The sequence below is a fragment of the Apodemus sylvaticus genome, chromosome 4 (genome assembly GCF_947179515.1).
Source record: "Apodemus sylvaticus chromosome 4, mApoSyl1.1, whole genome shotgun sequence".
Taxonomy (NCBI): domain Eukaryota; kingdom Metazoa; phylum Chordata; class Mammalia; order Rodentia; family Muridae; genus Apodemus; species Apodemus sylvaticus.
In genome coordinates this window covers 132,428,918-132,455,171 of record NC_067475.1, presented here as the reverse complement: position 1 = coordinate 132,455,171, position 26,254 = coordinate 132,428,918, and the positions used below count along the sequence as shown (strand labels likewise).

Below are 26,254 nucleotides of genomic sequence, written 5' to 3'. Positions count from 1 at the left end.
GAAATAATGTTTTATGTATTAGATGTGCTTTATATGTAATACATAAATTGATGACATTATATTGGTTTTCTAATATTGCTGTTTTCTTTCTCTGAGTAGGTTTATACCGCTTGGCCAGTTGCAGGATTTCCTGGAGGCAAGGTTGGCCTGAGTGAAATGGCACAGAAGAACGTGGGTGTGAGAGCTGGTGAGACCATCCGGGTCCAGCCTCTTTTGGGTGCTGTGCTTCAGGCTCAGGAAATGGACTTGGCACTGAGGTTTGTCCCTTTTCTTTGGTGACTGTCTAGCTCAAAGCTGCCCAATAGAAGTGTATTGAGATGGAGCTGGAGAGATGGTTTATTAGTTAAGAGTCCTTGTTCTTGCAAAGACCCAGGTCTAGTTTCCAGCGCCCCCATGATGGATCACAGTTGTCCGTAACTTGGTTCCAAAATTGAATCCAGTGTCCTCAACTATTAGCCACAAATGTAGTGCGTAGACGTGACATGTTAGCAAAGCACTCATACACATAAAATAAAATAAATAGGTCTTTTTTTTAAAGGAATATAATGGAAGGTACAAATGTGTTCAGTTTTGTGTTCTTCGCCCCCCTTCTCCCCCAGACAGGATTTTTCTGTGTAGCCTTGACTATCCTGGAACTTGCTTTATAGACCAGGCTAGCCTTGAAAATCTCAGAGATCTGCCTACGTCTGCTTCCTTAGTGCTGGGATTAAAGCTATGCACCACTACTGCCCAGTGATTTTGCTTTTTCTAAACAGATGAAATGGATTGTTACAAGTTTTATTTAGCCCACTATATGTAAAATATTATTTTAGTATATAATTTTTAAAAATTACTGGGAAGGTATTTCGCTACCCCCCCCCCCCACCTTTTTTTTTTCTAGATCATTTGTTTGTTTTAGATAAGGTCTTACTATGTAACCCATTCTGGCCTTAACCCACGATGATCAATCTGATGCTGCCCGTAGGTACTGGGGTATTTCTCCTTTGTATTTGCATGGAAACCAGGACTTCGCACATACTACTAATCCTATTAACAGCTGCATTTTGAGTACATGATAGTCACATGTGTTAGTCATCTACTATGGAAGACGGTGTAAGCTGAATATAATCATGGATAAGGGATTCTGTTCAGTAGCCCTGACATTTTAAATGGAAGGGATTATAACATGAATATACAGCAGTGTTTCACCTTAACTTGCAATTAAATCAGGGTGCTTACACTTACCACAAGAGTAGCAGCACGCTGTGACTGAATACGAAATATTTTTTTCCCTCTTTGCCACTGAAACATATTTATTCCAATATGAACATGTTAAATACTTTATAATTAAGTGTATAAAAATTAATTTCCTAATGAGAAATAGCCCTTTGGAAATATTTTAGCAAGATAAAGAACTAAGTCTACATTGAGTCACAGTCTGCTGTTAAAGGCTTAATGTTGAAATAAGAATTAATGGGTAACAGAAAAATAGTGTGGATGTCTCCACGTTCAATATTTGTATTTCACATAACCCAGAGAAATTAATTTAGAGTAATAACTTCAGTTGAAAAACTAGTACAGATCATTTTTTCTTTTTGGTATCAGCATTTTCTAAAATGTCTTATCAGTTTGATACCTTGTAAAGATTTTTGTTGTTGTTCATTCTTTTGGGAATTGAGTATAGCCATGTTCTTCCCTCCAACTCTTCTTAGACCCTAATTCTCATTTCTTGCCCTCCTAACTTTGTTATTTTTTTGAAAGCTTGTCAAGACTAATTTGTGCTGCCCACATGTTTTTGGATGACTAACCAGGGTCTACAATCTTAAAGACAACTGAATCTTCCTAGTAGCTAACAGCTGTTCTCCTCCTTAACTCCAGGTCTAGGACTGGGATTTTGTGCCGAAATCCTTCTCTGCTGGGATTTGATGTGGTTGGTTTTTGCAGGTCTTGTGCATGCTGTCACAGTGGGTTCTAGTTCATATGTGCGACTCTCCTGCTATGTTCAGAAGACACTGCTTCTTTATGTCCACTGTCTCTGGCTCTTACATTCTTTGTGTCCCCTCTTTCACAATGATCTGAGTCCTGGGAGGAGAGGATGTGGTACATGTGTCCCTTTGATGGCTGAGCATGCTGCTGTCTTACACTGAGCCAGCTTTCCAGGGGTTTTGCTTATTTTTGTTTTTGAGGCAGTTTTACTTCTTAAAGCCCAAGCAAGTTTACTCCTGCCTCATCCCTTTGAGTACTTTAGGTATGTGCCACTGCAAGCAGCTCAAGAAATGATTGTTAATTATGGTATCTCAAACAAAAACATTTAACCTGGTAAAAACAAAGAGCGGTTACACTCCCAATAGTTTTAAATAGCTGCTATTGAGTGAATAAAGGGTCGCACCTATCCTTTTGTACATAGTTAATAGACTTTGAGTTAGATTGATTGCTGATGAAAGTCTGACCCAGATTTCCTTTAATAAAAGCTCGTTTTGATAATTTAATGTTTATGTAAGAGTCCAAAAACATTTTCTAGTTGTCTTGCGTTAAAATTAGTTTTTTAATATATTATGAATATTGATATATTTATATATATATATATTGTGTTTTGTCATCCCTCTGTTTTGTTTCAGATAAATAAATAATTAAATAGCCATTTAATAAATATTGAAAAGCAGAGAGGAAAAGTAAAGAATATAATGTTGAGAATCAGTTTTATATATTAGATGCATATAGTTTGAATAAGAATGTATTTGAATGCTTGGTCCCCAGTTTTTAGAACTGTTTGGGAAGGATTAGGAGGTATGGCCTTGTTAGAGGAAGTATGTCATGGGTGTGGGCTTTGAGACTTCTAGAACTTCACCTTTCCTAGTGAGGAATTTGTACAGCTATGCTTCTCTAAAAAAGATAGTGATCTTGAATACTTAAAGATACTAGCTCAGGTAAGATTCTGCTTGTGCTGCTACAGAGAATGGGAACATCAGATGTGTTAAGGAATTTGCCTGAGCAAGCTTTTAAAAATAAGAGCAGTGATTTTTAGATGTTCCCACTTCCTGTACTTCCTACACACAACTCTCCTGTTGGAGACACTGATTACTTAGGAAGATCCCAAACAATTCCACCAATTGGAGACCATTCAAATATAAGAGCCCAGTTTTTTCCTTAGGCAAGTCTTTCAGAATCAAGTTCCATTGCAGTCAGTACTCTTACTTTTCCTTCCTGTTTGTACCTCTTCAGGTGATGTACTGTACAGGATTTGATTTTTCTGAAGAGCTAATGTGTAAATTACAGAAAGGGAATGAAAGTAGCTGAGAACAAAAGCCTTTTTCTGTGCTAGGCAGGTTCATAAAGGGAATGATTAATTTTCAAGTGTGTTTGATGTCACACAGAAATGTCCTTCCTATTATAACTTATGTACAGTATGTGCATTTATGTGTGTCCCTAAATAGATGGCTATCTATACATACACACGTGTGTGTTTACCTGTACATGAAATATATTTGGATGAGAAAATGCTTTACAAAGCAGTATTTACGATTTCTCTGCAGTGTATTTTAACATTTTATATGGGATTAGTTTCCTGGTCTTCTATGGGATAGTGCTCTATGTGTTGAAGATCATTGACCTTAGCTTTTTTTTTTTAAGTTTTTAGATTCTTTTTATTTTTCATTTTATTTGTTCTTATATATGTGAGTAAACTGTTGCTGTCTCATTGGATCCCATTACAGATGGTTGTGAGACACCATGTGGTTGCTGGGAATTGAACTCAGGTCCTTTGGTAGAGCAGTCAGTGATCTTAACCGATAAGCCATTTCTCCAGCCCTTGACCTTAGCTCTTATAGCATCAAACTGAAGATATTTTCTTGCAAGTAATATGTATCTGAAAAGTGTAAATCAGTGCCAAAATTGTGTAAATCATTTGTTTTGGTGTTTTAAACAAATTGTTCTATTGGTCTATAATTTAGCTATGCTTGGCACTTTCTTTATATTTTGGTGTACCTAATGATGATTTCTGTTTTTCTTTTCTCTATAGTGACAAAGACAAGGAAATTAATGAAGAAGAACTGACTGGTTGTATTCTGAGAAAACTAGGTAAGACTAGCATTTTCCATTGTTTTCCTGAGTTTTAAGTGGTAAATGAGCAGCAAAAAGTGCTCATAATCATACATATTTCTTAAATGGCTAAGTGGGTATTCTCATACCCATTTGAAGACAAAGCTGGTGATAGAACTGAAGTTTTGTGTGTGTATGTATGTTTGTGTGTGTTATGCCCCCCTCAATGTTTGTGGATGTGCATGTACTGTGTCCCAATTATTTGAGTCCTGACATTCTACCTAATGGTGGGGAATGAAGAAAAGACAAACACAAAAGACATGTACAGAAAAGCTGGGGTCAGATGGATATGTACTTTGGTGAAGTGGCATGCACTACTGTGAGCAGACAGGAATCCTCAGCATGTTTATTAGGTATAACAAAGAGGGAGGGATTTGCTAATCTGAGTAAGATGTGTCTATAGATTGATAGTCTTAGGTTGTAAACATCTGGGAGGAAGAGGATGCTGTGGTTGCTAGTTTCTGTATGTACTTGCCCTAAGACACCCCCCCCTCCCAATCAGCAAAGCACTGCTATCCTTGTGAGCCTGCTCCATATGGGGAATAGCTTTGCTAATGTTGGTTTTTGACTTTCAAGTTCTTGTCATACATAGCTTTGCCCTTATCAGCAATACATATTGACTCCGGACTTAAGTCACTCAGGGTTTCCTCCTCTTCCTAGGCGAGTACATGCTTGTGTGCATGCATGTGTGTGCTTGGGTGTACGTGGAGGCCAGATGCTGGCATTGGGCACTTCAGTCTCCACTTTCTTGATTTATTAGAAAGATTCTTCAGGTGAACCTGAAGTTCATGGGATAAGCTAGACTAGTTGATCAGCATGGCCAAGCATCCACCTATCTCTGCTGTGATTACAGGAATGCATCAATGTACCTGGGTCTTTGTATGAGTGGGTGCTAGGGGTCTGTGCTCAGGTCCTTGTGTTTGCTCAGCAAGCACTTCACTGTTGGAACCATCTCCACAGCCTTAGAACTGAGACATACTTTCTTTTAATATTTTGATTGTTTGTGTAATAAAGTTTGTCTGCATATATGTATGTATACCACATTAGTGCCTGAACTTTGTGCTTGTTGGTTTGAGTGTGCCATTTAAATTTAGTTTTTTGGTAAATATGAACTTTTGTTGCTATGATTTATAGAATTTTGGATTTACTGACCTACAGGATTTAAAAGAATGATCTTTTTTTATACAGCTGATACTGTGTGATATGTGCCCTCTATTTTTTGTGACAGTTACTTTTATTAGTGTTCCAGTTTTGTTAATAGCAAATATGTTGCTATTAAAAACATTAAGTGGAACATTTATCTTAATGTATATTTAATCAATTGTTTTTTTAGATGGCAAGATTGTTTTACCAGGCAACTTTCTATACTGCACATTCTATGGACGACTCTGCAAGTTACAAGTGTTGCAAGTAAAAGGGACAGATGGCACAACATTGGAAAAGCCTCAGAGCGCCTCTGGCACTGATGCCCAGGGAATGGCCTCCGAACATTCTAGCATGGAAAGCAGTGATGTGGATCTATCCTTCCAGCTGAGCCAGTTAGATCTGAAAGAACCTCAGAGCCCAGCGTCACAGAGTACTCCATGTAAATCCATTAACGACAGAACTATGAATAAAGCTGGTGAAGTTTTGTTGGATGTCACACAGAGCCCTAGGGATGGAAGTGGACTTGGACTAGAGGAAATCACAGGTCTTAAGTGTAGTTTTGATTCATCCAAAGAAGGAAATACACAACCTATCAGTGAAGAGAAACTACTAAAATCTGCTAGTGCAGGGGCAAAGAGCAATACTGATACTTTTTATTTTATTTCATCAACAACAAGAATCAATCTTCGAAAAATGTGTACAAATTCAAAAGAACAAGACAGTCAGTTCAAAGTAACTTACGACATGATTGGAGGCTTAAACAGTCAGCTGAAAGCAATAAGAGAAATAATTGAACTGCCTCTCAAACAGCCTGAACTTTTCAAGAGTTACGGTAAATCACCTTCAGTTTTTTGTATTCATGTTCAAACTCAAAAGCAGTTGGTTACTTTTACCATCCTCTGTCTTTATTTCTTGAGTCAAGTGTTAATTGCTTTGGGAGATGATAGTTAAATGCCTTATTTGCAATACTTGATCTTTTAAGTTGTGTGTGAGTGGCAGGTAAGTCTCTTCTGAGAGCATATTATCTACTGTTGGTGGACTATATCTCAGAAAGTATCTTGTTATGTTAGATAACATAATGCCTAAAGAAATAAACCAAAGATAGTTATGGTTTAGTTAAAACTTATTAGGAAGTATAGTTCTGTATTGTATGTGTCTGCCTTATAGAAGCAAGTGATTAAGGAAGTAATTCAACTTCTGGGAAACTCAGAGCTACTCCTGTTCGGTTGCTGTCAAAACTCTTTGCTTATATAATTTTTTTTATGTATTACCGCCTTTTTTTTCCTTTGTCATAGATTTCTATGTTTGTAAAAGGAACTGGTAGATTTATATATTAGCTAGTAATGTTTGTATTTAAGAATATAAATTGGAAGTAATTATGTTCTGATAATTAAATTGTGCTCCCAGGGATTGGGCAAGACAAGGGCTCTTAAGAAACAAAAACCAAAAATATACATGATTCCCTTGGTTTGTGATCTGTAGAGAAAAGGAAAGTCATTAAAGGGGCTCAGAATTTGGGATAGATAGTACACTTTTCTGGGGAAAGGTACGATTCTTAATTTGTAGTATAATACAAGATAAATTCCCATTTATAACTTACACTGGAAGTTGTATGGCAGTTTAGCAAGAACATTAATAATCATACTGAATGCATTGTTTGTTTGTTTTCTTGTAGGAATTCCAGCACCTAGAGGGTTATTACTCTATGGTCCTCCAGGTACCGGAAAGACAATGATTGCTAGGGCTGTTGCTAATGAAGTTGGAGCTTATGTTTCTGTAATTAATGGTCCTGAAATTATAAGCAAGTAGGTATATATGACTTAGTAAGTAAAGTTAACATTACTAAGTTTTTATTATGTGGCTCCTTAAAATAGTTGCACTATATTCCAACAAGATATTCCATGCGTTAAACTATTTTGGAGTATTTTAAATTTGTCCTTTTTTTCTGAGGCATGGTTTTACCCATGTGTGCTTAGCCAGACCCCATACTTTTAAGTGTTTTTGTGATTATACATGTTCATCTAAATTTACTTTATATACTACATACAAAATTTGAAAATAAACTTTGAAAGTAATTTTAAGTAGTTTATAAATGCTTGAAAATTCAGACTGTCTTTTATAGATAAAGTTAAGAGTTCATGAACTTCTTTTTTTTCTCATTACAGATTCTATGGTGAAACTGAAGCAAGGTTACGCCAGATATTTGCTGAAGCCACTCTACGGTATTTGTTAATATTTGACTCTGTTTAAGTAAAATGGTAGCACGTTATGCAGTGAGAAGAAGTAACAGATAGTGATGGCATTAGAGACTGATGGAACATTTAGGGAAATGTTATCTAATCTGTTTGTGTCTAATGCTTGATAAAGAATTACTAAATGACAAAGTTTGTCAGTTTCTTGGGATCATTTCCTGTACCATTGGAATCCTTTCAAAGAGTATTTGTCTAGACTGCATCTTAAAAGTGTTTTGCCCATGATTTCTTTAGTAGTTTCAGTGTTCTGGTCTTACAGGAAACGTTTGTATATGTGTTGGTATAGTGTGAGAAATATGGATCTATCTTCATTCTACATGTGGATATTTACTTTTTTTCAGTATCATTTCCAGCCTTTTTTCTGCCATGACTGTTTTAGACACCTTTGTTAAAAATTACATGACTGTTGCTATGTCTTTTCTATTCCATTAGCCTGTGTATGTTTTGTGTCAGTCCTATGCTGGGGTTTTTTGTTTTGTTTTTCAAGATTTATTTTTATGTGTATAGGTGTTTTGCCTGAAGATAATGTCTATGCACCATATGCATGCAGTGCCTATGGAGGCCATAAAAGGGCATCAGGTCCCCCAGAACTAGAATTACAGACTGTTGTGAATCTCCGTGTGAAATGGGAATCAAACCCAGTTCATCTGATTTGCCAAGCTTTCTCTCTAGCCCCTGTGCTGTGTTTGTTATGGTGGTTCTGTAGTGATTTGAGAACAGAAACTGGTAGCTCCAGCATTCCTCTTTCTGCTTGCTGTGGCTTTGGATGTAATACTGTGCTAAAGGGGTCTGCCTTAATTTTATTTCTGCTGCTTAAAATACTCTAATGGGAGGCAATTATGGGGTAAGGTTTTGTTTTATGTCTTAGCTCACAATTCTTGTATAGTTCATTGTTTTGGGACACTCAAGGCAGTAGCGACGTGAAGCAGTCCCAGTCAAGATCCACAATCAAGAGCTGAGAGAAATGAATACAAGCATGCTCACTGCTTGCTTGTGCCCAGCTTGCATTTTCTACTCTTAACAGTTCAGAACGCGTAGGGAATGGTGTCTTTTCTATGAGTTACCTTAAAACAGAGTTCTCAGAGACATGCCTATAGACTAACTCCATAAACAGTTTCTTACTGTAATTCTAAGATGATTCTAGGTAATGTCAAGCTGACCTTTAAAGCTAACTATCACAGAGTTTTGTTTTTCCGTATGAATTCTGACTTGTTTTTTTTTTTTTCCCTGTTTCTGAAGAATGTCACTGGAGTTTGATAGGAAGTGCATTAAATCCATAGGTGCTTTTAGTGACTTTTATAACAATATTTAAAGTACTAACTGTCAATCCATAGCATTGGAAGTCTTTCATATTCTCTTGTGTTCTGTATTGGCTGGTTTTGTGTCGACTTGACACAGGCTGGAGTTAACACAGAGAAAGGAGCTTCAGTTGGAGAAGAGCCTCCGTGAGACCCAGCTGTGAGGCATTTCCTCAATTAGTGATCAAGGGGAGAGGGCCCATTGTGTGTGATTGGTACTATCCCTGGGCTGGTAGTCTTGGGTTCTGTAAGAGAGCAGGCTGAGCAAGCCAGGGGAAGCAGGCCAGTGAGAAAGAAACATCCCTCCATGGCCTCTGCATCAGTTCCTGCTTCCTGACCTGCTTGAGTTCCAGTCCTGACTTCCTTTAGTGATGAACAGCCCTGTGGAAATGTAAGCTGAATAGATCCCTTCCTCTCCAACTTGCTTCTTGGTCATGAGATTTGTACAGAAATAGAAACCCTGACTAAGACATCTTTTTTGTCTTCTTTTGTCAGAATCTTCAAGTTTTGTTGTAGAGGGTTTTTTCCCACCAGCTTGGTTAGGTTTATTTTTAAGTTGATTTTTCGTTTGTTTAAGAAACTGAATGGATGTGAATGGGATTATCTGTATTAATTTCTCTCTGGGAAAGTGTGTTACTGTATAGGTTTTCGTGTTGATTTTTTTTTATTGTTACTTTGCTGAAACTATGATATCTAAGAGTTTCTTGGTGTAGTTTTCAGAGTGCTTATATATAGGATTTTGTCATTTTTGAGTGGGGAATACTTGGACATCTTCCTTTCTGTTTGTACCTCTTTTGTGTTTTTTTTTTTTCTTTTTCACTTTTCCTTTTTTGATGATACAGAGGATTTATCCTTAGTACATCAATACAAACAACTACTACTGAGTTACAACCCCAGCTGCCCCTTTTATTTTTGTTTTCTTACTTCTATGCCTACGACTGGGTATTGTAAGGGCAAGTACCCTTGTATTGTTCCTGATTTTAGAGGAAGTGCTTTCAGTTTTCCCCCACTTTATAGTATGCTGACCAAAGGCTGTCTAGACGTTATTATATGTCATCAATTGGTTTACATGGGCTCAGGGCTATGGTATCATATGCCAGAGGTACTCCAAGTTTATAAGTTCTACTCTGGGTAGGCCTACATTTCTCTGTGCATTTCATTGACAGATCAGAGTTTCTTGAGCTTGTCAGCATTTGGCCTCAGACTCCACAACTGCCTGCTAGGGCTTTGTCTCACTTTAGGTCTGTTTCACATAATAGGATTTTTTTCTCAAGATTTTACCCAGTCTTTGCCCATAGTGTCATACATAAAATGGAATTTCCCGTTGCTGACCCACCTGCCAGGAGAATCACTATCACTGAAAACCACAAATGGCTTTGAGGCTTTTGAGAACTCTGGCCTTGTTCTGAGTGTAAGACTGTTGCCTGTGTCTTTTCACCAATCTTCCTTTGAGAGTGGAGGTTGGGGCTGGATTATATGTTCTTCCTTCCACTGCTGGGAGGCGGTAACTGGAGTTGTGTAGCTCCTTTCTATTTCGCCATGTGTTTGAAGTATCTTGCCACTACTTCTGTTAATTCTTTGAAACTTTTTTCTTTGAAAAAAGTCTTTATTTTCTTTTATTGACTCTTCTACTTCCTGGGTCACAAAGAGGCATTTTATGAAGGCAGATATGCTAGAATATGAGCTTGATAACATGCTAGAATTACTCTTGAGATTTTTTAATTTAGCATTTTAGTATTTTTGGTTTTTTTAAACATTAATAAATAAAATTAAATTTTAATGTTATTTTAATTAAAATTTTACACTAAAATTAAATGTTACATATTTAATTTGATTTGTTTTAGGCATCCATCGATTATTTTTATTGATGAGCTGGATGCACTTTGCCCTAAAAGAGAAGGAGCTCAGAGTGAAGTGGAAAAGCGAGTTGTAGCTTCACTCTTAACATTGATGGATGGCATTGGCTCAGTAAGTACAGCACTGGCATTTAGAGTATAGGATAGCAGAACCTCCCAAATGTTTCTAGGTCTGTGTATTCCAGGATGAGGGAGGGAATACCTACCATCAAGCATGAAGGTAGGTTAGTACTCAAAGCAATTTGTGTCAGCAAACTGCATAGTAACTGAGAGGCCCAGCAGTCTGGCATGTTTTTTGTTATGTAAAATAATTTACCATAATGTATTTGTGTGTGTGTTACACATGATACACATGATAGTATTTAAAACCTGAGGCACATGTCAATAAGTGAATTTTATTGAATTTATGAAATTTCATGAGTCTCCCTGGGTATTGTGGTATATGCTTGTAGTCCCATAGGAGGCTGAGGAAGGAGGATCATTTCAAGGCCAGCTATATAGTGAGTATGAGGCCAACCTTGGCTATGTGAGATTATCTCAATAAACTAAGTTTTAATAAGTTCATAAGTCTTTCCCCCCTCACCTTGAGATAGATCTTTCTGTTTAATCCAGTGTGTTCAGAAAGCTCAGTTATTCTCCCATAGCCTCCTACATATCACAACTGTAGATATGTGGTACTACAGCTAGTGTTTTATTTATTAGTACAAATACCATGTGTTAATTATCAAAAGGACTGATACAGGAGTGAAGGAAAATTCTTTTAGACTATTCACATTTGTTAATCAGAAAAATGTACTTTAGATTAGACTGAAAATGACCAAAGTACTTAGACTCACAGTATGTTAGCACCAAGAGAAATTTTAGGAAGCTTATAGTTCCACATCTTCCTTTTGCACATTAAAAAGCAAAAGGAGCCAGGCAGTGGTAGCGCGTGCCTGTAATCCCAGCACTTGGGAAGCAGAGGCAGGTGGATCTCTGAGTTCAAGGCCATCCTGATCTACAGAGTGAGTTCGAGGACAGCCAGGGCTACACAGAGAAACCTGTCTCAAAAAGCAAAAAAAAAAAAAAAAAAAAAAAAGCAAAAGGAGTGTTTAGTTTTATTTCCTGTTAATTGGAAATAAATATGTGAAAATAAGTGAAGTTTTGGTATTCACTCAGTAGATGTCTCTTTAAGCAAGCCAGATCTCCAATTCTGGATGACCACGATACAGAGAACTGCAGTATAATTGGTTCTAAGGTCCTTGGTAAGAAAAATGAGTTAGGATCAGTGTTGGAGAATCTTAGACATCAGTGCAGTTGGTGGCGTTTTCTCTGCCACTGAGATAAGCAATCTGTGAATTAGTATTCTTGTCTTTTGACAGAACTAGGTATTTTAATCTGACATTTAATCACATAACACTGATATTTTACTCTGAAAACATTTATTAAGGGGCCTGGATGTGTAAGTTCATAGTAGTTTATGTGTTTTCTGATGGTATACTCACAATTGATGATGTTTTAGTTTTCTAATGAAAAAAATCACAAGATTCTTTTAATGCTTACCTCTGAAATTACACATGCCTCTGGATAATGTCTAAAGGTGACTGAACATGGTGATCATGGTTCTTTATAATTTTCTGTTTTTAACCCCATTTTCAGAGAGTAAAAATCTTTGTGTATTCAGGGATATTGGTTATGGTTCCATACTTTTCTGGAATTGGAAATTCTTCACAATAGAAAACCAGGATTGGCAAGATGGTTCAGCAAGTGAAGACTTGGCACCAGGCCTGACAACCTGAGTTCCATCCCCAGTACATACCTGGTGGAAGGAGAGTACCCACTTTTGCAAGTTTTGTCCTCTGGCTTCTTTATACACCACAAAATAGGGCTTTGCAAGTGTAGCTCATACTTCTACTCACAAACACACAGCAAATAAATGTAACTTTAAACATTTTTTAAAAAGAAAATAGTTGATCCTTGAGAAAGAATTCTTAGATAAGTTGCTAGTCAGGACTGGTTCTTTGTAAATGCTACTTAGGCTGTAATCTTTACTTCTAAGTAAGGGGAAAATTACTTAACTAATAAAAAGCTTTCTCTAGTAGAAAACATTTGGACTAAACATTGAAAAACCTTGTATTAAAGTTAATAATTTTTCTTTCTTTTGGTTTTTGGAGACAGGATTTCTCTATATAGCCCTGACTTGTCCTAGAACTTGCTCTTATAGACCAGGCTGGTGTCCTGGAACTTGCTCTGGCCTCAAATTTAGAGATCCACATGCTTCTGTCTCCAGTGCTTAGATTAAAGCACCACTACCTGGCTAAAGTTAATTAATGTCCAATAGAAGTTTATTACAAATAAAACTTTGAAATTGGTTAGTAGAAATATAAGGATTAAATTTTAATGCTCTAGACCCTTCTGTCCATTCTTTTGCACAGAATCAGTTTTCACTTCTCTGTTCTTTTAAAATCAATATGCAATTTATTTTTATTTTATTTTTTTAGGAAGGAAGTGAAGGACGGGTATTAGTCCTTGGGGCCACAAATCGCCCTCAAGCGCTAGATGCTGCACTCAGAAGACCTGGGCGATTTGATAAAGAGATTGAGATTGGCATTCCTAATGCCCAAGATCGGCTTGATATTCTCCAGAAACTGCTCCGAAGGGTGCCGCACTTGCTCACTAAAGCTGAGCTTCTGAGGTTGGCAAATAATGCCCATGGTTATGTTGGTGCAGACTTGAAAGCCTTGTGTAATGAGGCAGGTAAGAGTGACCATTTATGATGAGTCTGTTTGACTATTTATAGACTGATAATTTATGTTGCTGCTTATTAGATATAGCTTTATTTAGTCATAAAATATAATTATTAAAAATTTACATAATTTAGAGAACTATAAAGGAAAACCACTCTTTATTTCTACCTTTTCAAGGTCACCACTTCTAGTATAACATATTCAAAAATGTTTCCCTCAGCACGTGTGTCAATACACACATAACCAGATGTGTAGATCTGAGCTTCTCTATATCTATCTCTTAAGTTCGTTGCTATCTGAATATGAAAATTGGAAATATTACAATATTACTGACCTAACTGGATTTTTTGTTGTCTGATTATTTATACTATTTAATGGTCATACCTGAGAGTCAAATTTATTTCAGGTGTTAGAATTTGAGTTAGTGTGATGTGCTATGCACAACTTGTCCAGAGACTTTTGTCTTGGAAGCTCACCTTTGTAAACAAAGAACAGCTTTTTAAATATTTTGTTTCAACAGGACATGCCGCTTGCTGCTTACAATGTAGACTATCTTACCCTGAATCTTAATGTCTGTATGTGTCTTAATATCTTAATGTCAGTATGTATGGGCTTAGGCTGCATGTTTTTTTTAATTTAATTTTTTTTTCTTACTTACTTTACGTCCTGCTTACTGCTCCCTCCTAGTCACCCATCCCCTACAGTCTTTTTCCCATACCCCCTCTCCTCCTCCTCTGAGGGTTGGGGCCCCCTGGGTATTGCCCCCCACCCCCCACTCCCTGGCACTTTAAGTCTCTGTGAAGCTATGCACTTCCTCACCCACTGAGACCAGACAAGGCAGCCCAGCTAGAAGAACACCCCATGTACAGGCAACAGCTTTTGGTATAGTCTTCATTCCAGTTGTTAAGGGCCCACATGAAGACCAAGATGCACATCTGCTACATAATGTGAAAGGAGGCCTATGTCCAGCATGTGTATGTTCTTTGATTGGTGGTTCAGACTCTGAGAGCTCCGAGGGTCCAGGTTAGTTGATTCTGCTGGTCCTGAAGTCCTTCCTCCTATTCTTCCATAAAAGTCTGCAAGCTCCATCCACTCTTTGGCTCTGGGTGTCTGTATCTGTTTGAGTCAGCTGCTGGGTGGAACTTCTCAGAGGACAACATGGTCCTGTCTGCAAGCATAAAAGAGTATCATTAATAGTGTTAAGGATTGGTGCTTGCCTATGGGATGGTTCTCAAGTTGGGCAAGTTATTGGTTGGCCATTCCCTTAGTCTCTGCTCCATCCTCATCCCTGCATTTCTTGTAGACAGAATAAATTTGGGGTTGAAAGTTTTGTGGGTGGGTTGGTATTTCTGTTGCTCCACTGGGGTTTCTGCCTGGCTACTGGAGATGGCCTTTACAGGTTCCATATCCCCAGTGTAGTAAGTCACATTTAGGGTGCCATTCTAACTAACTAGTTGTATAGCCTTCTTTACCCACCCCCAGATTTTATAATGTTTCAGAGTACGCTCTTGGAAATCCTGAAAAGTTAAATATGTAGTGGTGATGTGAATTCTGTAAGCTATGTTGAACATTGGAAGAAAGCAATAGTGTTTCCCAAATATAGAGATTTATTTTAAACTTTCCTTCCAAGGCTACATGTGCATTTCAGGAGAATGACTATAAATAGAGTGTGATTTCTTCAAGAAGTGGGCTATCATTTTGTTTTTTTTTTTTTTAAAAAAAGTATTTAGCTGGGCGGTGGGCGGTGGTGGTGGCCGCCTTTAATCCCAGCACTTGGGAGGCAGAGGCAGGCGGATTTCTGAGTTTGAGGCCGGCCTGGTCTATGGAGTGAGTTCCAGGACAGCCAGGGCTACACAGAGAAACCCTGTCTCGAAAAACCAAACCTGTTATGAAAAGTTTTCTTGGTGACATTTTTCACCATATTCCAAATTCTACCAATTTTTTTTCTATATTTGAAATAAAATACTGATTCTATTAAAAAATCAGTATTTTAAAGCCTAGGGAACTAGCGTGTTTATGTAGTTTGGGTTTCTATTGCTGTGAAGAGACACCATGACCATGGCAGCTCTTATGAAGGGAAACATTTAATTGGGTCTGGCTGTTTGAGAAGTTTAGTCCATTATCAACATGGCAAGAAGCATGATGGAATGCAGGCAGAAATGATGGTGGAGAAAGCTAAGAGTTCTAGCTGGGATTCACAGGGGGCAGGAGACTGCCTCCATTAGAGCCTTTATTGAGTATATGAGACCTCAAAGCCTGATTCTATAGAAACATACTTCCTTCAACAAGCCCACACCTACTACAAGGCTACACCTTTTAGTAGTGATATCCCCTATAGGCCAAGTTTTCAAGCACATGAGTCTATGGGAGCCATTCCTATTCAAACCACCACACATTGTTTACTAGATGAAAGCTTGTGAAATGCTGGGTTAAAGTGGTAGTTTTATACTTTGTCAGCTAAGAGTTAAGACAGTCCATTCTGCCTCTTGATTTGTTTCTTCAGTGACTAGATGGGGGTAACAGTCTTACAATATCATAGTAATTAATCTGTTATATCTATGTTTTATGTATTATTAGTACTGTGCTGAGACAAATCTATCTTCCTCAGTATCCAGACACACAAAGGCTCAATGTATTATTGAATAAATTATGTTTGAGAGGGTCTCAGTGAATGTTAAAATGAATGAGTAGTCATTATTGAAGATCACCTGTAGTCCATGAGTATATCTTCTCAATGGTTTCATGATATAATGCTTATTAATTACTTTTTAAAAATTATTTACATAATGTATGTCTGTATGCACCTGTGTCGCACAGCACTTTGTGGAGATTAGAGGACAGCGTGAAGGAACCCATGTGGGCCCTGGGAATCGAGCTCAGATTGTTAGGCTTGGCATCAGGTACCTTTATCCATCTGCTTCACCCTGGCAGATGATTGCTTTAATATAAGCTGCATATATAGATATAGAACAGTAACACTGATTAATATCTTTTTGAAAATTGTTTTTGGAAAAAATACCTTGAAAATAATAGCTCTTCTCCACCCTCTCTTCAGGTTGTAAATCTTTTCTCTTTTACTCATCCCACCCTCCATAACATCTATTTATATAATATTTTCTAGAAAGTGGTATTTTTATAAGGGCTCAGCCATGAAGCTGTTTATTATGTCTAAACAGCTTAGTATATTTTATTCAAAGTAAACCATATTATGTTTACTAGTATATTTTATTAAATTGCTTTGTTAAAATGCACTACAGCAATTAGAGTTTTTGTGTAGACAACTCTCAAAGCTTTTCAAAATGTATTTCTTTTTCTAAGTCATCATGGCTTTAAGTACTTTGATTGAAGTCACTTTTAAATTTAGCACAATATTTTAACTTGTTAAATTTAGCACAATATTTTAACTTGGTCCTCTACTGAAAGAAAGTTGCCAAGGTAGTTTATATGCATTTTATTCATAAGCATGTATACAAGAGAATTATTGCAAAGAACCTTCTTGATTTATAGGGGGGGATTAGATACACATTTATTTTCATTCTTTCGTAATAAAATATTAAGGAATATGATCCACTTACTAGGTTTAGGTAAAATAATACTTTCATTTTTCACTTAAGTTTATGGTTTCTTAAAGGATCACCTTGGTGTTATTTTATAGTGTCCACCCACCCCCAATTCACTGCACTTTTACTTAATTTAAAAAAGTCAACTCTTTGAATTAATCCATATAAACTTGAGAATTTATAAGCCATAATAGAATAATGAATTGTCTAAAATGAATTTAGCAGTGCTTAGAGTAGGATGGAGAACGAGTAGTGACTGGACCACTCTGGGTCATATCTCTCAACTCAAGAGACGATCACTGTTGGCTTTTAACATTGTATATGAGATTTTCCTAGTTGGTGCTGTTGTCTCTGACCCATAGTGTGACTCAGAAATTCTAGTATTTTACTCTGGGTTGCAATTCGTTTTCATTGCTGTATTCCATTATAGAGAAGTTATGAATAATAATGATAATTTACAGTGTATATCTTTTCCTTCATATTGTGCCTATTCAGATTTTCAGGGTTTTTAATATTGCTTTAAATATTGTTGATTTGTAGGGACTCTTAGTATATAGCTTAATGTAAGGCTTCTTTGGATGTATATTTTATTTTTCTACATTGCAGTAAAATCTATTTTATGGCTTAAGTATTTGCTCTTCATGATGTCTTTGGAGACTCAAAAATTAATAATCAGATATATGTATTATAAATATTAATGTAATACATTCAATTTATCAATTGTTGTGTCTTATTTAAGAAATTGTGTTCACTGAGTGTAGCTCAGTGATAGAGTACTCACCTAATGTGCATGAAGATCTGAGTCCATCTCCAGCACTTTGGAATATAGCTAGTAATGGTGGTCAAGTGTAGTTTCATGACTGTTTTGTTTTACCTGGACTTCTAGATACCTTATTCTTTGCTTTCACATCACTACCTGTAATTCATTCACTTCTTCTATTTGGATAGTCTGCTGACCATCACAGTTCACTGAAATGATGTTCCATTCTGTTTTGCACTAAGACTGAATCTATTCTGGATTCTGTGTTTATCAGTTTGTTGACTTTATATAAAATATTGAGATTTGTGTGTGTGTATTTTATCTACATTCCTGTTTTTTTCTGTGTTTGGAAACATCCATATAATTTTATAATTTAGATTGTTAGTCTCTATAACCCCATAAAATGTTTTGAAAAAGATTCATATTCTCTGTCTCTCTCTCTGTCTCTCTGTCTCTCTGTCTCTCTCTCTCTCTCTCTCTCTCTCTCTCTCTCTCTCTCTCTCTCTCTCTCTCTCTCTCTCTCTCTCTCTCTCTCTGTCGGGGATCAAACCCAGAAGCATTTACTCATTTCAGTTGTACATAAATTCTTTTATTTCCATGTATAACACTGTTACAGTTTTCTCCCTATAGTGATATCTATGACATTGTTTCTTATCTTTTGACTTTTTGTACTAAATGCTTGGAATTTTAAAATACATGTGGAGGCCAGAGATAGACATTGGTTGTCTTCTCTCTCTTTTCATCATACTGTTTGAGACAGTCTCTCAGCAAACCTGGAGTTTGCTCATTCTCTAGAATCCTTCTTGTTCAGTGCTGAGATCTCAGGGACATGCCATAACACACTTTTTTGTTTTTAATTTTTTTTTACATGAGTGCTGGGATTCAAACTTAGGCAGTATAAAATATTTCCATTTTGTGCTCGGAACTAAGGCTACAATGTTGTTATGCTATGCAGCACATAGAAACACTGCAAAGATTCGTTATGCATTGAATTTTGAATTAACTGTTACATGTTCAGAAATTTAACTATTACCAGATGTTTTTGTTAGCCCCACATTCAGGGATAAGACCTTATATAGAGTTACCGCCCACAGATAAGAATCTGGGCTCTAAATTCTGGGACAGTTCTATGTACTTGAAACTTCATACCTGACATTTGAAAGAGGTAGTTGGATATTCAGGCTTGTTAGTGTTTGAACTGTAAGCAAATACCAAAGCAAAGAACTTAGCGTATTGATGATTCTGGTTAGAGCCATCTTTTAAGTTTTTTTTATTTTTAAATCTTATTTTCTTGAGTAATTTTAGTGGATTATTTCTGTGATACTACTATTCCTGTTATTTCACTATTCTAAGAAAAACAAACAAAACCAGTTCCTTCTACTTTTCCAAATTCCTAAGTGAACCTTCTGTCTTCATTCTTCCATCTCCAGTCTCTCTTAGTACCCTCATAAAAGTACCACCTAGTACAGAACGGATGTGTGCCAAAGTCTCAAGTTGTCTCCTGTCTTGTGTTTGAGAATCACATTTCCAAATACCAATTGAATAATTCCTTTCAGATCTTCTCTGAAAGGATTAGGGTTAGGGTTAGGGTTAGGGTAAGTTTAGTCTCCCTAAACTTTTGGCTTGGCTTTAGTATACTCAGAAAAAGATCAGTGGCAGAAATCTTGTTACTATTCTACTTGTTTTAATGACACCCTAAATGTTATTTTATGTTTGCAGAATACCTGTCTTCTCATATGTAATTTCTGTTTGTCTTGTTTCTAATGCTTAACTTTAACACTTGAGTTTGCTTTAAAATTCCATGCCCCCTTCACCCTTAATTTTGCCCTTCATGCCATACATACTTTAAGTACAAAGTATTGTAATTGCTATAATACCCACAGAGTTTGGGGTTAGTACTGTTGTTACCTAGTTGATATTTATGGAATAAGTGATCAGTTTTGTTTTATTCTCCTCTTTGTAGGTCTGTATGCTTTGCGAAGAGTCCTGAGGAAACAGCCTAACCTCCCTGATAGCAAGGTGGCTGGCATGGTGAAGATTACCCTAAATGATTTCCTACAGGGGATGAATGACATCAGGCCTAGTGCGATGAGAGAGGTAGCAATTGATGTCCCAAATGTGAGTAATTTATACTCTTCTGCCAGCATTACTATTTGAATAATATTCTTAAGGAAACTGAGACTCCGGGATGACTGACTTACTAGGTTAACCTTTAAAAAATACACGTTTTAAGTACAGCGTGCTTTTGAGATATTCAGAGCTGAAGAAGTTCTATGGTAACTCAGAGGCCCTCTTGTGTGTCCTTTATCTGTCTTTTCTCTTGTGACAGAATCTTATAAAACTGGATGGCGACACGCATACTGCTCAGGTTTGTTGCTCTGACTTGGACTGCCTCACTTTCATTTGGACTTTGAGTAACTGGTGTGTTTGGGCCTGTGAAGTTTAACAGATGCAAAGTACTTGTGCTTATCACCGCATTCAAATCACCTCAAGAGTTCTCATATGTTTTTATAATCATACCCAACTCAGTCTTCATCACATTTTTAAACTTTTATTACTTTAAAAAAATAATATAAATGGAATCATGCTGGAATAACCTTTTAGAATTAGCTTTCTCACTTAACATAATTCTCTGGAAATAATAACCCTTTTGGGAGTCACATGTCATATTTACATTACAATTCATAACACTAGCAACATTACAGTTATAAAGTAGCAACAAAAATATTTTCATAGTTGGGGGTCATCACAACATGAATAACTTTATTAAAGAGTATTAGAAATGTTGAGAATGAAGGATCCAAAGCTCCAGGGGTCTGTCTCTGTCTCCCCAGCACTTGTATTACAGATAGATGTGCATTAATACATCTGGCTTTTGATGTGGGTCCTGGAGTTCCAAACTCAGGTCCTCGTGCTTGTAATAAAAATTCTTGATTTATATAGCCAGCTTCCTCATGCCTGCCTCAGGTTTGTTGGTGTCAAATATTGTTGGTTTTCAGAGGCAGAGGGGTAGGATTGAATGGCAGAGAAAACTTGGGCAAGCTGGGAAATGAAAGTGAGAAAGTGAGGGACCACAAACTGACAGAGCAAGGCACCATTGCTGAGAAAAATAGCCTTGCAGTTCACTAAACATGTAGAAGTCCTATTGGTACCTACATAAAGCCTTTACCTGTATGTTCTGATGTCTTCGGTTTGGAAAGATTACCAAAAAGGACTGTAAACACCAGCCCATCCACACAACTTTTGACCTGCAATCTGTCCTGCCTGCAAAATATCCTAGGACAGTGGTGTCACAGAACTAGTGGGAATAACCAACCAATGTCTGATAAAACTGCCTGGGTGATTAGAATCAGAAACTAGATATCCCAGAGACCTAGGGTAAAACAAAACACAACTGATTTAAAAAAAAAAAAAAAAACAAATAATACAGTATTAATAAAATGACTCCTTATTCAGCCACCATTAGAAAAGCTTCATCTAGGAACAGATGAGAACAGATGCAGAGATTCAAATCCAGACACAGAGAGAATCTAAATGGGATGTCTCTATCAAATATCCTTCAGCCAACAAGCTCAGGGAACCCTATGGAGTGTAAGGGATAGAGAAGATGGAAGACAGAAGGAGAACAAGGCCATCTGAATAAACTGAGCACAGCTCATATGACCTCACAGAGGCTGAAGCAGCCAGGTGCAGGGCCTGCGGAGGTTTGCACCAGGACCTCTGTGTATTAGTATTTATTTATTTATCTATCTATCTATCTATCTATCTATCTATCTATCTATCTATCTATCTATTCATGAAGCAGCCAGGTGCAGGGCCTGCGGAGGTTTGCACCAGGACCTCCGTGTATTAGTATTTATTTATTTATTTATTTATTTATTTATTTATTTATTTATTTATTTATTTGGTTTTTTCCAGACAGGGTTTCTCTGTATAGCCCTGGCTGTCTTGGAACTCACTTTGTAGACCAGGCTGGCCTCAAACTCAGAAATCCTCCTGCCTCTGCTTCCCAGAATGCTGGGATTACAGGCGTGTGCCACCACCACCTGGCAGCTTAGTATTTTTTATGGGACTCCTGAGTGTGAGAATGAGTGGATTTCTGATTCATGTGCCTGCTCTTAGGACTTCCTTTTTTTGGGTTTCCTTGTCCAACTTTGATATGATAGGTTTTGCTTTATTTTGTCATGTTTCGTTGTTATCTTAGAAGCCTGCTCTTTTCTAATGATAGAAAGGGAGGGCAAAGAATGGGAGAGGAGGAGAGGTAGGGAGGAACTGATTAGGAATAGAAGGAAGGGGAAATATAATCAAGATATATTGTGTGAGAAAAAATATTTTCAGTAAAGGAAAAAAATTGAAAGAAATTTTAAAACTGAACAATACTGCAAGTAAAGAAAAATTCAAAATATAAATGTCAATTGCCTATCAAGCAGGTGAAAAAAACAGCACAGTAGATGACAGATCTTTTGAAATTATTTAACATGGTGAGAACAAACAGTGAATAAAAGCCTACAGGGTTCATGGAACACACCAAGCAAATGAACATAAAGGGCAAAGAAAGGAGGTGAGTTAGTGCTTAGAGAGTAATGGCAGGAAGCTTCCCTATGTGCACAGGCTGTGAAGTGAGCACACACACTGAGAAGATCCCTGAAGACTTCAAATACAATAAATATGAAGATCTAGCTAATCACCAACAACCTTTCAAATGTCAGTGAATGCTGAAGCAGCAAGAGAAAAGCAGATCATCTTGCACACCGCATCCCTCATCCCCAATGAGGACTTAACAGAAACCTTGCAGGCCAGGAAGCCTGAGATGACTTTTTATTAGTGGAATTGAGAATGGAAACAGGGCCTGGCCTTGGGCATAGCAGGTAAATGTTCCACCATAAGCCAGGTCCCTAGCACCAGAAGATATATTTTAGAAAATAGTTCACTATATTAAAAGGGGGAGAAGAGCTTCAGAAAGGAAGGAAAATGAAGAGCTTTATCAGACAAGCAAAAATAACTAGATCTGCCTTGTAAGAGCCTATAATCTCCTAATAAAGTAACTGGGGAAGAAGCTAATCTGTCTTCTTCAAAAGAAATATCTACTTTTTCACCTACATAAATAACATCAAAAGGCCACAATGATGACCAATTAAAAAAAACAATGCCACCAAAGGGACAAATACACCTGCATATCTAAGACAAGATGAATCAATGCATGTTTAACAACAACACTTGGGGAACTACAAACAGATGAGCAAATCCCTGAAAATAGTCACCTTAAAAAGATCAGGAAATTATAAGGGACCAAAGATATACAATTACATAAAATCAAGAAAGTAATATATAACTAAGGGGATTCAAAAGAGAAACATAACCGAACAGAAATTCTAACACTAAAGAACACAGTGACTAATAACAAGGCTACAATCCATACACTGACTGTGGTTAGGTATAGAGGAAGTATGTAAGGTGGCCATGTGGATTCCCAGGAACAATAGAATAGATTTTATAAGCATACTGGGAGCAAGTGAGAAGGAAAGAGGAGCTTGGTTGCTGGATCAGCAAATGGGTAGACATGACATTTTGTTCTGAGTTCTGGCCTAGAACATCAGTCTGCAGGATTTAGGGTTGATGGTAAGATGATAGGCCTAGAGCCTGAGCCCTTGAGACTGGTGCTGCGGTAGTTAGAGTAAAACTATAAGGATGTTTGAGGTAGTAACTGTGGTCATAGGCCTAGGACATCAGCACCTAATTGTAAAGTTCCAGCAACTCAAATAAGCCTATGTCAACATGAGGGAGATGGCCATTATGTTAACGTCACTTCTGAAGTACACATTGTTGGAATCCTGTTTTATGGGTAGCATGCTACTTATATAAACCATAAGAAGTCCGTTTCACTAATTAGATATTCAAAATGTACTGCTGTGTATTTTTCTGGCACCTTTTCAGATAAGCCTACTTCTGGATGTGCCTTGTCAGTTGAATTTCATCAGATGATCTCAGTCGCTCTTTCCTGTTGTAAAGTTCAAGTGAAAGGATTTAATTGACTGTAATTATGTCTCACTCTTCATATACCCTTAGGATAACTGTGAGGAATTTGAGTTTTTGCTTTTTAAATACCATGAACATTCTTACTCTCTTTCTTTTTAACAGACTCCAAGAATTGATGGTTTTTATGATACACATTGCTAAGGTTTGATTTTCTTGGGTTAGATGATACAACCTGTAGAAACTGTTAATTCCATGTTAATTTTAACAGACCTTTTTATTGTCATCTTATTTTTGTTTTTTGTTGTCTAGACAGAAAAGTATCTATCATTCCCAAGATCATAGTCTTCCTGGCAGTTTGTCTCCTATATTTTTATAGTTATAAGTAATAAAATTGAACAAGAAAGCACATTTTGGAAATTAATTTTAACCAGGAAATAAGTACTGCCAAAAATGAAAATGTAATTTTAATTTTACAAAATATTTTAGAGTTTAACACCTTTGTTCTGCTAGTTATACATTACTTTGTAGGAGAAAGGAGAAACACTACAAAAGCTAGTGGAAAGATTGTTACTTTTGCTTACAATCGTGTGCTAAAACTTATAAAAATTAAAAGTTATATTCTTTCACATTATAACTGGAAAACTTCATTGTCAGTACCTGATATAGTTAGCTCTTAACAGTTGTACAAATGTTGAAGTATAGTTGTGGGCATATTTGTATGTGTACCTAGGATTTCTTAATGAGTGGCTAAAAGACTGTTTTGTATCTGTGTTTTAATGAATAGGAGAGTGATCTACATAAGCCTTCTGGCATTACAGTGGAACTAAATAAAGCTCAGGCTTGTTGTAGGGAAGGTTCATTGACCACCATCTTTATGGCCTAGAAAACTGCATATGGGTGTGTGGTGGCTTTTTTTTTTTTTTTAACCTTTTCCATTTATATCTAAGAGTATATTTTCTGATCCCTTTTAAAGAAGCATCTGGATATTCTATTTTTTTTTTCTGAGATCTTAGATTTGTTTGTTTGTTTTTGACAAGTGTGTGTATTTTAATGTTATGAAGTTATTGTTGGTCCAGTAAGAACTTTGGAATAGGTACTAAATCACTGCCTGTCTCTTCAACTTGTGCTGGCACTTATTAGCACAAAACAACAATGTGTGAAGGGCTTTTTGTTACAATATTGTATGTGAAATACCACCTTTAAGAGGTTTTTTTTGTTTATTTGTTTTTCCCCTGACAGTATAAAACTTGGCTTCTGATTAAAGGTCAGCAGTCCCTTTGGAGTTGCCACTATCTTCTTAGTAACTGCTCCAGGATCTGAAGCCCCTTTGTAGGTTTTCATTTCCCTTTTGGAACTAACTCTTTAAAGTAGTTTTTGAATTTTATGTATTGAGTTCCTGGGCTTGTATAGATGTGTAATTAAAATGTTCTGTTGGAGTGCTTATCTAGAAAATTCCTTGTGGAATTTTCTCTCACCTATATGCTTATCTGACAGCAGCTGTTTCTTTACTTCTAACTGTATTAGAATTAAAAACATTTTTTTAAGTCACAATAAGCAGGACAGAGACAGAAAAAGAAAGGTCCCAGCCATAGAGTATCCAGATAGGTTTGTAGGAGCTTTCTGTTAGGTAAGGTGACTGTAACTAAGACAGTCCTAGAAAGCTTAACATAGTATTTATTGAAAGATGAAATATTTAAAGCCAGTACTGTCTGAAGTTAAGGTGATAATCAGCCAGTTCCAGCACTTTATGATCTTATGGTGGTGTTAGTCCTTCTTGTACACTCCTCTTTTTCCACAACTTACTTCTGTGCCTTAAGACATTTTCTCCCTGCAAAAGTAAACTGTAAAGGCTTAGATTATTTTTATGTTTTCTTAGCACATAGAAAGGGCTAATCTTTTTTTAATTTTGAAGTGCTAAAGTCAAAAGATGAAACTGATTTGCCTTTAATTTAAGGATTGTATTGGTTATAACAATGAAACAACACAAAAATGCCCTAAAAATGTTAAGTAATTAAGGTAGTTAAGCATTACTCATGAAATTACAAATGCAGTGACTTCTTTATTTTTTGCCACCACGTCTTCAAAACATAATGGTGATGGTCTCTTAGACATTTAAAATATAGGGTCACTTAGTAAATCTTGTACCCCAGCAAATGTAATTAATGTAATATAACTATCCTTAAGTCTCATAATGAATGAGGTGTTAGAATTTTTATCTTATAAATTAGGATGACATTTAAAGAGATAAATGATCAAAGTCACTTTGAGTAGTGCATTAGATTTGAACTCATTTTTTACCATTATGAATTTTAGAAAATGTTGGTTTAAAAGACACGAAAGTTTAAAAAAAAAAAAAAAGGCAGAATTCTGGGTATGTATGCAACCCCAATGCTGGCAGTGACTACTTTTAAGACAAAAATACAGATAATAAATTCTAATAGCCTATTCTTATGTCAGCTATCTTTATTGTCAGGCAAGAAAGTAGATATTACTATATTTTAACATTCTGATATCTTTAAATAAGTCTTATACATGCAGTTTTCAATGATATACTTTCTCATTTCACAATTGCAGAAAAGTTTTAAGGTAGTTATTACTAGAGT

General features: G+C 36.6%; 1 protein-coding gene across 4 annotated transcripts in view; it reads left to right on the top strand.

The window, feature by feature from the left end:
* Spata5 (spermatogenesis associated 5) overlaps nucleotides 1–26,254 on the top strand; it is a 164,771-nt gene that overhangs the window by 5,638 nt on the left and 132,879 nt on the right. For all 4 annotated transcript variants that reach the window (XM_052180599.1, XM_052180598.1, XM_052180600.1 and 1 more), the window contains exons 3-10: nucleotides 100–257; nucleotides 3,998–4,056; nucleotides 5,411–6,055; nucleotides 6,899–7,028; nucleotides 7,389–7,445; nucleotides 10,618–10,741; nucleotides 13,110–13,365; nucleotides 19,639–19,793. In XM_052180599.1, the coding sequence (XP_052036559.1) occupies nucleotides 100–257; nucleotides 3,998–4,056; nucleotides 5,411–6,055; nucleotides 6,899–7,028; nucleotides 7,389–7,445; nucleotides 10,618–10,741; nucleotides 13,110–13,365; nucleotides 19,639–19,793 (1,584 nt within the window). The remainder of the gene's footprint in view (nucleotides 1–99; nucleotides 258–3,997; nucleotides 4,057–5,410; nucleotides 6,056–6,898; nucleotides 7,029–7,388; nucleotides 7,446–10,617; nucleotides 10,742–13,109; nucleotides 13,366–19,638; nucleotides 19,794–26,254) is intronic.